The following is a 14269-nucleotide window of genomic DNA, read 5'->3' as shown; positions in this document are numbered from 1 at the left end:
TGGGGTCCCCCCTTTTTCCCCCCAGCATCCAACAAGAAGCTGGGCAGTGGAGGAGCCAGACACAGAAGCAAAAAAGCAAAGAGGTTAGATTTTTAATTTTCTTTTTAATAAAAAGGCACCTATAAAACAGGTCAATACAGTACAGGCAGCACAGAGACCCCCGGAACAAGCCTAAAAATTGTTTCAAAATAAAAACCAAGAGGATGTCTTCACATATTGTATTTATATATTTATATATATATATTTATATAATGGTACAAAATGGCTGGGGTATGGCCATGGATGGAGGGAAGTAGGCTGGCCTGTGTGGTTCACCTTGAAAAGCTAGTCTGATGGCAGAAGTGGGAGAAGAGGCGAATGGGGAGAGAGAGCATTGGGCCCTTTGCAGTCTGACCCTGCTCTCCTCCAGGTAGAAATCAGTTTGGGGAGTCTTGAGTCAAGGACAGGGGGCTCATGGGCACAGGGCCCAGGGTGAGGCAGGGCTGGCAAAGCGCCTGGCTGAAGGGTAGGTGACCCCTGGGCAAAGAGGCCTGGGCCCTGGACCCCGGGAGGTGCTGGGGGGTGGCAGGGGCCTGCAGCCAGCCCCAGAGGAAGCGCTTGATCTGGCTGACGGTGGACTGAGGACAGCACCAGACTGGGAGAAGTGGGGGCAAATTCCCTTTGTATCACAGCTGCCAATGCGAAACTAGGCCCTGCAGGTCAGGAAGGCTGGAGATGGGGCCATGGCAGAAGACACCTTGTCTAGAAATGGCCCCTGGCCCTGGGGATGCGGTACAAAAAGGCCACAACCAGGGAACTGCCCTGCCACCTCACAAGGCAGGAAAGGAAGTGAGAAAAGGAGAAGTGTTTTACTCCTGGGGCCAAGAAGGGCAAAACACCCAGTCATGTATGGCTTCAGCTCTGACCAGAGGTGGGTGGGTAGGTCTTTGGGGCTGAGGCGAAGGCAGTGACTGTGCCTGTGTGGGCACAGAGCCCCGAGCCCTGGGCAGAGGGGCCTTGCCATTGAATGGGCAGAAGAGAAAAAGCAGCAGAAGGCTCCCCTACTCCCTGTCCAACACTTTCTCTAATCCATCCTCAGGGGATGGAGGAAGACAGACTCAGCCAAACGCTTTTCCTTCCTCCTTTGGGATAGAAGTAGGTGCAGCCTCTGGAAGAGTCAGGGCCCTGGCGTTTACCTGGCCCAGGGCTACTGCAGCTAGCACAGGACTATCTGGGCAGCCACCCCACTCCTCCAAGGCTCCATTCAAGGCCACACAGCCTCCGCCTCTTTCTCCTTTCCTTCATCCCAGGCTGGGAACCAAGGACTTCAAGTTCTGGCTAAGATGTAGCAGCAGGGAACACCAGACATCCACAACCTGGAAGCCAGGGACCCATGTCACCGTGTGGGGCAAACATGAATGCACAAACACAGGTTCTCCTGAATCACTCAGCAGCAGTCAGGCTGCCACCCTGGGGTGGGTCTCAGCTCTGCCAGGGCCCACCAGGCGGAAGTCTAGGTGGTTTGACCTCAGTTTAGGTGTGGGATATCTAAGTCATTTCACCATTTGGGGAGAGGACCGGAATAGTATCCTTTATGGACACAGAGACGCTACAAACAGTGGCTAGATGTGTCAGACTGCACGTCCCTGGGTCCAGGGGAATGGAAGGGGCAATGATTTGAAGGGGGGGAAGGGTTTCTTTTATCCTTTTCTTTTTTGTGTGACTTCTATCAAAACACAGAAATACAGCACACACACAAACGGGCACAAAAGCGCAGCGCTCTATTTACAGCTACGGCTGGCACCTGCCCACCTGGCCAGCTGCCTGCAGGGGGAGGTGGGAAAGGGGATCAGCCACATCAGCGAGGAGAGGAAAAAAGACAGGAAAAGATAGAACTGGGTGGGAGCAGAGAAACCAAGAGGAGGAACGTGAAGCTGGAGCAATGAAGACAGCAGCAGAGATAGAGAGGGGACACTTCACCTTTCCTCTCTTTCCCCCAAGGATTTGATAAAGGACTCCTACAGCATAGCTGAACAAGGGTGGGTAGAGACAGAGAAAACAGAGGCTCCACAGAACTTGAGAGGAGTGGGGAAGGGGCAGACCTGGTGGCCAAAATGGAACAAACCCCAATCCAACGTCCCCCACCCCACTTTGCCACTCCCCACTAAGCTGCCAGCACATCTGGTTCCCACAAATGCCACTCCTCACACAAGCTCCCTCCCAACCCCTCCATCCCACCCTTTGACCCAGGCCATCCCAACACTGGAGAAAAAGAAACTTTTTTCAGGTTATCATATTTGCAATTATCGCCCCAGCTCCAGCCCCCAACAGGGAGTGCTAGAAGGGCAAGTTGGCCATGCTGCCCGGTGCAGGGAGGTAGCCCATCTGGCTGTCCAGAGACACACTGCGCTGTCGCAGGGGGTGGGACACCATGAGGTTCTGCTGGGGTGGAGGGCCCATGAGGGAACTCTGTGGAGAAAGCATGTGGGGGGGCTGGCTGTAGACCTCACCCCCCACGCCCCGTTGCTTCATCAGCATGAAATTCTGCTGGGTCATGAGGCCTTGTGGAGGGGACATGACCCCCTGGTGCAGGCCATGGGGCACCATGCCCTGCTGTGGGGGCACACCTGTCCTGCCCAGCAAGGACATCTGTCCGGGGTGGCACATGGACATGTTGAGCCCCCGCTGGATGCCCTGCTGGCCCGGAAGGTTGGAGGGCCGTGAGGGGGTCTGTTCCGCCATCATGTTCTGCAGGTTCATGAGATGCAGATTGGGGGGCTGGGCCTTGGGGGGCTGGTTCTCACTCTTGGGGAAGTACTGGAGGGTGCTGCTTGGCTTCTCAGAGGGGATGATCCTGGACAAGTCGAACTCAGGGATCCCCGTCGGGGTGGGCCGAATCACCTCGCTCAGCTCAGGGTCGTTCAGCACTGATGCCACCCCCGGGAGCACGCCTGGTGGGTATGCGTCGCCCATACGCCCAGCCATGCCTTTGCCCATCAGGTGCTGCTGGGGTGGCATGGGGCCAGGCGGCTGGCTGGGTAGGTCCTCTGGGGGCAGGGGCATGCCTGAAGGGTAGTGCTGCTGCAGGCCAGGCCCCCCGCCCCCGCCCCCACCCCCACTGGGGGCCATGGCACCATGGGGCTGCTGCAGCCGAGGGGGGAAGGGTATCATCTGGGATGAGCTGGGTACAGGGCCACAGGGGGCATTCAGGGAGTCTGGGCCCCCTGGAGCCATCATCATGGAGTTTTGAGGGGGTCCTCCTGTACCCTGAGCATTAGGGTGCAGTGGAATGTTGGAACCCAGAGGGGTGGGGGAGGGCAACATGGTAGGTGGAGGCTCATGGGACAGGGGCTGTTGGCCTGGCAGGTTCATGCCCATGGGGCTCTGGGCAGCAGCTGAGTTCAGGTGCATCTGGTTGGGCTGATTATTGCTGATCCCTATAGGGAAAGAGAAAAGGGGGTGAGGAATTATGTGCACCCAGCTGGGGGAGGGTGCTGAACTCAGTCCTACCCCTTACCCCAGCCACCCCTGGTGCCAGGGGTGAGGACTTTCAACATTGGCCTGCCCTGGCTGTGCGGGAAGGGACTTGAGGCATTTAGGTTAAAAGCCAAGAGACCCAGGTTCTAGCCCAGTTTGCCATGGACTCACCATTGGATGCTGGAAAGACCACTCAAGTGCTCTGGGCTTGGTTTCACTAAATGACTACTCGAATGGGAACTGTGTCCCAGGACATCACACCCCCACTCCCAGGGCCCTCTGAAAGCACATAAAAGCCAGCATAACCACGGGGGCCATTGCTGGCCATGCCCACTCTCCCCACCCCCAGTGCCCACATCAGCTCTTCTCCCTGTGTCCCCCTTCCTGTCCCCGCACCTGGCCCGGAGCCCTGCGGTGGTGGTGGTGGCGGGGGTAGCAAGGGCCGGTCGGGCAGCAGCTCGTCATCTGAGGTGGCGATGGTCTTGATGGCATTGTGGTAGAGCGGGGTGGAGCTGGGCATGGCATACTTAGACATCTGGGACATCATCAATGACAGAGGGTTCTGGGAAGGCGTGGGGTCTGGGGAGGAAGTGAATGGCAGGCTGGGGTTCATGAGGCCACCGGGAGGGTTGGCGGGAGGCGCTGAGGAGCTGCTCCGGGGACCGCTAGGCGGGAGGGCACCTACAGAAGCGGGGAGATAGAAAGACCAGGGGGTGACTGGGGAGGGGAAATGAATCTGGCTGTTCACATTGGGGGTTCAGGAGAGGTCAGCTCCCAAATTTCCACCTGCCTCCTCCAGGCACACCTACCTCTCTTCAGATGTCTCACTGAACACAGACCTACCCCCGCCCCTTCCACCCCCATTATCACTCAAGTCCACCCTTGTTCAAGCAGTTTCTGCAGCCTCAGGGCCCTGGGCAGTGGGGAGATCCCAAGTATGATCCCCTCAATATGCCTGGGAGATTAACATGTGCTCCTGTGAAAGCCCATACACAGCTGCTAACATCTGCCCCTCAAGCAGAGCCATCCACCTCTGGGCCCCAGTACAGATGCCTTAAATCACTCCCTGCCCCAGCATGAACACAATACCTGGGAGACTCCCAGTTTCAGAGTCCAGTACCCACTTGCCTGGCCCAGCTGACTCACCCTGTTCCATGTTGCCCAAGGTGGTGGAAGAATTCATGTTGAGAGGCGGCTGCTTGTTCTGGGGGACCCCAGGGCTGGGCATGGCTGTCTTGGGAGAGGCAACCCAGCCTGGAGAAGGCACCGCCATGGAAGGAGACTTGAGCCTGCTGGGAGAGCCAGTGGGCGAACGGACACTGAGAGAGTTGCTGAGGACCTGGGGTGACTTGAGAGGTCCTGGCGGGTTGGCCGAAGACAAGGGCACCATCTGTGAGGGAGTCTGGGGTGACTTCAGGTTGGCGGTGGGCGACGTGACCAGGGGTGAGTGCACCTGGCTAAGGGTAGGCGACTTCAGGTGCCCCATGCCGGGCGAGCCCATCTGATTAATACTGATGGTGAGGTCCGAAGGCCGTCTGCCCAGCCCCCGGTTTGGGGCTGAATGCACAGACCCGGGAGGATTGGACGCAGGGGTCAGAGGCATGTGGCTGAGTCGAGTGGTGCCCACATTGCCCAAGGGCATTGAGCTCTGGTCAGGGCTGAACATATCTTGGGTATTGCCCATGTCCTGGGGCAGGGTTTGATAGGGTCCCTGGCCCCCAGAAAACCCCTGCTGGCTCTGGCTGGGAAACTGAGAAGGCATCAGCATCTTCTGTGGGCCGCCCATCATGCCACTGCTGTTCTGCGCCCGCACTCGGGCCATGTCCTCAGGACTGAGGCCCTGCGGCCCCATCATATCCCCAGGGCCCCGCATCTTCTGTGACATCAGCATCTGCTGCTGTGGGGTCATCTGCACATTCAGGTTCATGTTCATGTTCATGTTCACATTCATGTTCATGTTGAGGTTGCCTGGCCCCATGGGTGGGTCCACCTCCCTCAGCCCGGACTGCCCCATGGGGGGGCTCAGAAGGCCCCGGCCTCCACCAAACTCCATGCCCATGGGAGTGCCTGCCAGGCTCTCGCCACCAGCCATCTGTCCGGGGAACATGGCTGGATCCATCTGCCGGTGCGCCTGCATCATCCGCTCCATCTCCACACCCTGCCCCATGCCACTGCCACCGGCCATGCCCAGGGGGCGCTGCATGCCCAGAGGCCGCTTTTCCAGCAGCTGGTGCCGCAGCAGCTCCTCCCGAACCCGAGGGGTCATGAATCTTTCAGCTTCACTCTGCCCACCTGGGTAGGGCACAGCATTCTGGGCAAAATTGCTGGGTCCCCCCATGGGGGGCAAGTCTTCTGTCCAGCCCATACCTGGCCTCACAGGCCTCTGCATGGCATTCATGGGCACCTCCATGGGCATGCCTTGCATGCCCCCAAACCCAGGCACCCGTTGCATCTGGTTGCCTGGGAAACGGGGGCCAGGAAAAGGAGGTCCACCCCGGAGCTGCATGGGATCTTGGACATCCATGGGCCCCCGCAGCTGTGCACCCATTCCAGGTGGCCACTGATCCCCAGGCTTGCTGTGGTAGGGAGGCGGGGGCCCCCTCACCATCATGCCCCCCATGCCCATCATGTCCTGCAGAGGGCGGCTCCCATGCAGCCCGATCTGCTCCTCTTTCCGCCGTTTCTCCTCGTAGTACTCTTCCTGCAACTTGCGCCAGGCTACCTGCTCAGGCGTCAGGCTATCCTGGCCCAGCCTCTGCATCATCATGTTCATCTGCTGCCCCATGTCCCCACCCGGGGGGTGCCCAGGCACTTCATGCTCCAGCGGGGGGCCCCCTAGGCTCTGTGTCTGCGAAATCATGGACTGTAAGGGCTCCTCATACTTCTTCAGCCCACTGGGAGGGGCCGTGGGTGGCTGCTGGGGGGTAGAAGGGGCTTGTGCTGGTGGTCCCCCCTCACCTGCTCCTCCCGGGGGTCCCTTGAGGAAGGGCTCAGTCTCCCCGCTGCGGAGCAATAGCCGCTCAATGTCTCGAAGCGTCTGAAGGGAGCGCTCCCGATGCTCCAGCTGCTCCTTGGACAGGCCCTCCGAGCCCACCAGGCTCCGCTGGCCATTTCCTGCGGGCGCGGCCTCCCCTAGTAGGGCAGGGCCAGAGGCACTGCTGGGGTCTCCTCCAGGAGGCAGTGGGTTGTTGTTGGTGGCAGCTGTAGGGGTGTTAGGGTGGGTACCTCCAGTCCCACCACCTGTGCTGGCAGCTCCCACTGAGCTGGGTGTCAGGTCCTGACTGGTGTCCTCAGGAGGTCCCTCAGAAGGTAGAGCAGGAGGGACACTGCCAGGGGCTGGGGGTGGCGGCAGTGAAGGTGGCTGGGCCTGTGGGGTGCCTGCTGATGGTGTGCTCAGGGGTAGTGGTTCTGGGGTGGCTGGCACTTTGGGGGCCTGCAAGAAGACAAAGGCAGAGCATGAGAGAGGTTAAGAGGATGAACCAGCCACTCTGCCTGTTCATAGAGGTGCCAAGCCAGGATCAAGTAGCACACTCACCTGGTCAAGCTTGGCCCGGGGCACATTCTGCTGGTGGTAGGCGAGGATGGAGTCGGCCCGGCCCTGCAGCACTGCCTCTGCAGCCCTGCACAGGGGGTGGTAAAGCACAAATAGCTCAGAGAGGTAGGCAGGAGGGAGCCCTTGTCCTCACCCAACCCAACCCAACCAACCCTGGTCCCCTACAGGCACTCACTCAGGACTCCAGGCTGAGGGGTGCTGGGTAAACGGAGCAGGCTTGGCCTGCCCCGAGGCACTTACGTGTTGGCCAGGTGGGTGGTGAAGACATACACGAACTGTGAGGGGGGCTTTCCGGGGACACCCCCGCCCCCGCCCCCAGGGGCATCAGGCCGAAGGCCTGGTGGAGGCCCATGCGGGGGGCCTGGTGCGCTGCTCTCACTGAGGGGGAGTTGGGCGGCTTGGCCAGGACCCAGCTGTGGGGCCGCCATGGCTGCGTCTGCTACATTACAATCTGCATGAGAGAAGAGAAGGAAAGAGGGTAAGCAGCCCAGATTTAGAAAGGAGAACCAGCTGGCACCCTCACTGCCCCATCCCAGAGACGGCCAGAGACAGAGGCTCACTGCTTTACAGCTGGTGCCCACAGGGTGATTTGTTGCCACAATCTGATGTTTTTACTAGCATGGTTTCCATATTTAACTTGCCTTAGACCAGTCTTTAACCAGGATGGAAATTGTGGGGACTATGTGGAGCAGAGAGAGAGGGAAAGTGTGACCCTTACAAACAGGGTCCCATGTGCCTAGCATTCTGATGGATAATTATGGATGTGATTCCATCTAACCACCACATCCCTAGGAGGAAGGTGGCATACCCTCCACTTTACCAATGAGAAAACAGACTTAGAGGGATGAAGTTACTCTCCCAGGGTGACACGGCCAGTCAGTGCAAAGCCTGCTCTTAGCCCTGCTCTGCACCCTAGTGCTACAGTCTGCATGTGTGCATGTATACTGACAGGTGAGAAAAGGCAAAGAGGTTGCACAAGCTGATGCTTCAAACAATGAATGGTTTTCCATGCTAGCCCCATCACTAAGTGACTGTGTGACCTTATGAGCACAACACTTCATTCCTCTAAGCCTCAGTTCCTTCATCTATAAAATGGAAACACTGGGCCGGCCGAGTGTTGTGTTGGTTAAGAGTTGGCTTGGGACACCAGCTCTGAGCAGCAGGGCCTCGGTTCAGATCCCATATGAGGGTCAGTGACACTGCACCCTCTACAGCTAAGATGGTGAACAACGGCTCAACCTGGAGCTGGGCTGTCGTGAGTTGCCGGCGACAGCGTACGCTGCAGTGAAGCTGCAGTGGGGCTGCCAAAAGCTACCGTGAGTGGCCGGCAGCCAGCATGAGCAGCCAGCAGCTGCCATGAGCTGCCATCCAATGGCCAGCAAGCGACTGCCTCACCCGAGAAGATAATACCAACATAGGCCAGTGAAGCGATGTCCTCCACAACTAGGCTGAAGAACAAAAGGATAGCAACTTGTCTGTTCCCCTCCCCTAAATCCCCAATAAAATCTTTAAATAAATAAATAAATAAATAAAACGGAAACACTAACTCCCACCCTGCCCAAAGGGCAGGTCAAAGAAATCTATTTTTATAGCAAGTTTAGAACCAAATCACGAACAAAAAAATCATTAGGAAAACAGAAAAGGCTGACATCGTAGGTTCACTTCCAGGGTAGACTGGCCACCCTCAGCACCAAGAGAAGATTTGTTCCACAGTCACAAACTTAACTCTAAGTCCCATCCTAGAAAAGATCTACAATTGGTCATTAACAAGTCTAGGTGAGTGGTTGGACCCATTCCTATGCCGGGAAAAACAAGTCCAAGTGCCCAGCCTGTAGACTGAAAGTTACAGCCCTCTCAGTTTGTACAAGGCCAACTGCATGAAGTTGCCTCCCTCGAGCCAGGGCACCGGCCACTTTCCCATAGGCCCAGTGTTAAGTTCCTCTCCTTGGGTAAACCTTCTCTAACAGTCCTACCTCATAGGGGCCCTGGTCTGGACCCTGTCTCTCAAACTTTATATAGAATAACAGAGCCAAAAGTTTGTGGAGGGTAGAACTTGACAGTCATCTTCAATGTGTGAAGGCTACCCTGGGGAAGAGGAAGAAGCGTACTCAGTATATAGAACTAGGACTCCTGGGTACCAGTTATGGTGAGGGAGGCAGGATTTATTTCAATAGGGACTTTCTAGTACATTAATAACAATAATAAAAGCTAACACTGTTCTAAGTATGTTATATGTATCAACTCATTTACTCCTCATACTAACCCTGAGGTAAAATTTTCTTTTTTTTTAAGATTTTATTGGGGACTTGGGGGAGGGGAACAGTGTTGGGGAATTGGGGCAGGGGACCAGCCAAGTTGTTCTTCAGTCTTCACTGTGGAGGGCGCCAGTCGCCATCTGGCTGCCCGACAGCTCGTGGCCTCTAAGCTCAAGGTGCTGTGTTCAATCTTAGTTGCGGGTGGGCATAGCCACCATCCCATGTGGGACTTGAACAAGCAGCCTTGTTGTTAAGAGTGCACATCCTATCCACTGAGCCATCAGGACAGCAGCTCAGCTCAAAGTGCCGAGATCAGTCTTAGATGCAGGTGGGCATAGCCCACTATCAAACAGGCAATCTTGTTGTGACACCAGCTGAGCCATCCTGCCACCTGTTGGCAGCTCAGTGACAGCTCAGCTCGGGCGCAGCGTCACTGGCCCATGTGAGAATAGTACTGGCAGCCCTGTTTCTCAGAGCTCGCACTCTTAACTAACTGAGCCACTCGGCCAGCCCAAGGTAAATATTTTTACAGATGAAGAAACTGAGGCCCTTTCCCCAATTTACAAAAATAATTCATGGAAACCTGGGATATAAACCAAGTTGGTCTGATTAAATAGTCTGTGCTATTAACCTCTACATTATATTGCCCGACCATTAAGAACTCTTCAAGAATCTAATGGCAGTACAACTAAAATAGTAACAGTGGTTGCCTTGGTATTGGGTGTGGTATGTTACCAATATCTCCTTTGTCTTTCAATGTTTCTACAATGGTGCAGTCTAATATCAAAAAAGTAAATGGGGTGAGGTGGGGTGGGGTCTGTCCTTAAGAGATAGTGACCAACTCCATCTATCAGTGATGGGTTCAGTCAGGGGCTCACGAACTGCCGGTCAGTCCCTTGGGGAGAACCTGGGACCAGACTGACCTTTAAAATCCCAGCCAGCTGCAGAGGCTTCAGTATTTGATCCCATGTACTACCTCCACAGACACGGTCTGCTCATTCTACAAACATCTGCTAAGTCTGTTTCCTCCTCTACAACAGGCGTCCTAATAACACCTACCTCACAGGGCTATTGTAGGCTTAAATACCACAAAGTAGCAAAGTAGCCAGAATATATTTTTTTCTTCTTTCTAAGTCTCTGCCTTTGACAAGTTCACAATTTAACATTCTCTGGCTAGCTTCTTATGCATTAAACAGTTTCTCCCAGCCAATCAGATGTAAACTTTGAGGGACGGCACCAAATAAATTTGTATGGGTATCCCAAAGGCAGGGGGCCCCATCAGGTCCAAATAAATTCTGATCAATAAAAAAATAAGGCGTAGGCATCCACCCACACCCACACTTCGTCCTGGTGAAGCACTCCAGGTACTTGCCAGGATTCAATTAGAGGTTAGGGAAGGGCACCAGAGACACAGCCAGTGTCAGCTCACACCCAGGCTTAGCACAGCTTTGCACAACAGAGCCGTCGACCATCCTGCTCTCAGTGATGCTGGACTCTAGATGCCCTCTCTCCACTGACCAGTAGGTGGCAGCATAGGCCGGGAATTCATGGAAGGAGGTACTTATAGGCGACAAAGCCAAGAGAGGCCACCAGAGGTTCACTCACCCCTAGGAAGAGGGGGCCACTGAGCACCTGGAAGGCAGAGGCAGAGCTGTCACAGTGCACAGAGGGACAGAGTCTGAGAGGTGGGATGGGAGAGGAGCCTGGGCTCCTGACCCCTGCTCTTTGCTCAGGCTCAGTCCTCTAAAGCCCTAGGTGAAGAGAGGGAGGCTCCCTCAGGGCAGTCATCCCCCTGGGGCACCACGGGCCACAGCACCCTGGCATTGATAAGCACTCACTGTGGGTGGCCCCAATGGGCTTGTCGTCCTCCTCACTGTCCGGTCCTGAGCACCATTCGTCCCCGCTGTATGGCTGCTTCCGCTCCAGTACACAACGCCGCTTACTCCGGGGTGCCACCTCTGCCCAGGCAGGACAGAGGAAAGCAGGGGTCACGGTGAGTGTCCAGAGGTCCTGTCCTCCCACATCCAGGCCCATTCTCCCAGATGCCCCACCCCAGAGGGCACTGCCCAAGCTATGGTTGGCACTTAGCCAGCTCTTGGCCCCCACCACACCACCATTTGTTTCTGATTTCTCTACAGCCCTGCTGTCTCCCTTCCCCCACCCAGCACCAAGCACAGCATAATCCCCAACCACGACTGGTTCTAATTAGGACTGGGGGGGGGGGGGGGAGCTGCTGCTACTCTTCCAGGCCAGTGCCTGCTCAGCAGCTCCCACCAGCCCAGATACCAGGAGGTTCTTGGGATGTGTGGGTCTGCTCCTCACCCCGAGCACCTCCCTCTTCCCCTCTGGGGGCTCTGGTGGGAAAGCAGGAGAATGAGACTGACCAGAATCCCCATCGCTGTGTGTGGCCCCCTCCATGGGTGGCACCTAAGGATGATAAGTCTCCACCCTGGCCAACCCCAATCCTGAGAAAACAACTAGGTTTGTGGGTATAATGGGAGTAAGAAAAAGGTGCCCCTGCATAAATGCAGGAGAGGAGCAGTGGATGAGGATTAGGCAAGGGAGACAGAAAGATGGTCTCCCAGCAAGTTTGGGCCTTGGGCTGTGGAACATACTGGGATCTTGGGGATCAGGAAATGGGGTACCTTTGGCCTCTGAGTCCAGGGATGGGGTCCCAGCCTCTCGCTGCTCTCCGGAGTCAACAGACACGCTCCGCTCTCTCTTCACTTTGCCCTTGAGTGAGCTGAAAGGGGGCACCCCTGCTTGGGTGTTCTTCAGACTTGAGTTGCTAGGTGAGATCTGGTTGGCCTTGGCCCCATGGTTCCCCGCCCCCAAGCCCTTCGAGCCCAGGTTGCAGGTGGGTCCTTGGTTCACATTCTGGTGCTGGGATTGGGCCCCGCCATTCCCTGTCTTGCCATGATTGGTCAACTTATTTTCTGGGTGCATTGGCTTGGCTGGGGCAGGGGGGCAGTGGCCACGGGGGGACAGTGGAGGGCTCCCTGGAGCTTCTCTCCTCCTGGGGTGGGGTAACCTGAGAGGTGGGAGACATAAAAAGTTAATTTTGCTAGGGGCTTAACATGCCTAGATTTTAATTGCCCTATCCTGCCTCACCTAATGATAGGGGAGGTAGGGGCTGAGTGGCACCTTAAGACCATCAGCTATTCCCTACCTCCTTCCTTGGCTCCTCAGACAAGGGCAGATACCCTTCACACTGGGGAATGAAGATGGGGAAAACCCTCCACCCCCAAATTCAAATGAAAACCAGGGCCTTTCATTGGCAGAATCCACCCACAGCCCCAGTCCCAGCATCCATCAAGCTGCAAGCCTCCATGGCAATGCCCCGACTTCCACTAGCACCTGACCAACACTTAAGCATCCTCTTTTCTAGGGTTTGCTGTCTTCAGATGCCTTCCAAGGTCTCAAACCTCAACTTCCATGTGTCCCAACACCAGCAAGGAAGGGACACTGGAACTGAGGGTCACTGCTCATGACCAGTCCCATTCCCCTGGGGAAGTGGAGATAAGCACATCCGAGTGGTACCCAGTGGTCCAGACAGCTCCCCAGAGCAGGAGGGTGAGAGCCTGAAGAGGGTTGGCAGGCAGGCCTGGTGGGCAGGCACGAGCAGGAGGAAAGGGGGAGGGGAGTGGTGTGTGGAGCAGACTGGAGTGCAGCTCGAAGACAAGGATTTCTGCAGCCTAAGCTGCGGGCCCTTTAAGATCCAGCCCGCTCCCCACACCGCCTCCCCCTCCCCGGAGACCTATTAATAGCCGCTGGAAAGATCACATCACGGGAGAGGATATTTATCCCCCCTCATTCCACACCAGCTCAGATTTATTTCAGCTCTGCTGTCCTGCTGCTGCCGCCTGGCCCTGTCTGCAGGCTTCTCCTGGGGAAGAGGAGGGAGGAAGGCACGGCCCCTCCCCTCTAGCTCCCACCCCCAGCTAGACTGAGGCCAGAGGGCGCCACTGGACCCCACAGTGGGGTGGGGGGTGAGGGTTCTGCTCCAACCTTTTTTAAGAGGAAAGGGCTGGAAGGGACGAGAACAGCAGGCTTAGCTGATTGTCATTCCTCTCTGTCCCCTGGGCCCAGGCACTAACTAAGGCTTTGGGCTCCTGCCTCTGGGCAGGCCTTCCCATTATGACCCCCCCCTTGGGCCCACTGGTGACCTGGAAGCCAGGTGCCCAGGGAGGCTCACTCTCCAAGCCAGTACAGCTCAGCCCCATCACCACTGGGCCCTTCCCTTCCCGCACTCCACATACACCTCCCACCCTCCAGGACACCCACACACCTTGTCTTGTTAGCCAGGATCCTCATGGCTCCCACACACAGTGGGGCTACGGCCCCTGTGCGTGCCCAGGGCACAGCCAGGTACTCGGTACTGGAGCAGGGACTGCAGCAACAAGCCCCAAAGAGAAAACTTGTGACTTGGGGAGGGGGTGTAAGAAGGGGAAGGGAGAAGGGAGGACCCAACAGCCCTAGGACTAGGGAACTGGATAGGGTAGGGTGGGGACGGAAAGGAAGGACTACTAGGTGGGGTCTCAATTCTAGAGGCCAGTCCTATCCCAGCCCTCCTGCACTTTACCCTCAGGGAGCTTGCAGTCTCTAGCAAGCCCCCACCCCCATCTCCCCGGGGCCACAAAGGCAGAATGCACTAAGAGGATAGGTTGCAAAGGTGCCCAGGTGGGGAGGCCATGAGGTCTGTTCTGGCTCCCTAGGGGACTCCCGCTCCCAGGCACGCCCCTCACTCACCCAGGGTGGGGAACCCCTCACGCCCTGCCCCCCACCCTGCGCTGCGCCCCGCCCTGCCCCGGGCACCCCCTGCATGGAGGGGGCCAGGGATGAGGGCCCTGCTCCGCCCCCAGCTCGAGGCCTAGCCCGTGCCCATCCCAGCAGGCCCGGACGGGCAGCGAGAGGCCTGGCGGGGCCCCGGGGCTGCAGCTGGGCTCTTCTGGAGACCAGTAACGCTGGCTCAGATTCCTCCCCGACCGCAAGAATGCAGGAGCCT

The 14269-nt window shown here is 56.9% G+C and overlaps 1 protein-coding gene across 5 annotated transcripts in view; it reads right to left on the bottom strand.

Moving 5' to 3' along the window:
* Positions 1-84: 84 nt before the first annotated feature.
* Positions 85-14269, bottom strand: part of BCL9L (BCL9 like) — a 29439-nt gene continuing 15254 nt past the window's right edge. For 2 of the 5 annotated variants that reach the window (XM_019663585.1, XM_019663586.1), the window contains 8 exons: positions 13553-13654; positions 11910-12295; positions 11103-11222; positions 7250-7460; positions 6992-7076; positions 4603-6889; positions 3853-4137; positions 85-3416 (listed from right to left, as the gene is read on the bottom strand). In XM_019663585.1, coding sequence (XP_019519130.1) covers positions 2317-3416; positions 3853-4137; positions 4603-6889; positions 6992-7076; positions 7250-7460; positions 11103-11222; positions 11910-12295; positions 13553-13578 — 4500 coding nt within the window. In that variant the 5' untranslated portion in view covers positions 13579-13654 and the 3' untranslated portion in view covers positions 85-2316. Of the gene's footprint in view, positions 3417-3852; positions 4138-4602; positions 6890-6991; positions 7077-7249; positions 7461-10636; positions 10897-11102; positions 11223-11909; positions 12296-13552; positions 13866-14269 lie in introns of those variants that run through there. The other 3 variants (XM_019663587.1, XM_019663588.1, XM_019663589.1) reach the window with 3 other exon arrangements.

The sequence above is a fragment of the Hipposideros armiger genome, unplaced genomic scaffold (genome assembly GCF_001890085.2).
Source record: "Hipposideros armiger isolate ML-2016 unplaced genomic scaffold, ASM189008v1 scaffold_396, whole genome shotgun sequence".
NCBI classification, from domain to species: Eukaryota; Metazoa; Chordata; class Mammalia; order Chiroptera; family Hipposideridae; genus Hipposideros; species Hipposideros armiger.
The sequence above is the reverse complement of the archived record's forward strand: the minus strand, read 5'-3'. Positions and strand labels throughout refer to the sequence as shown.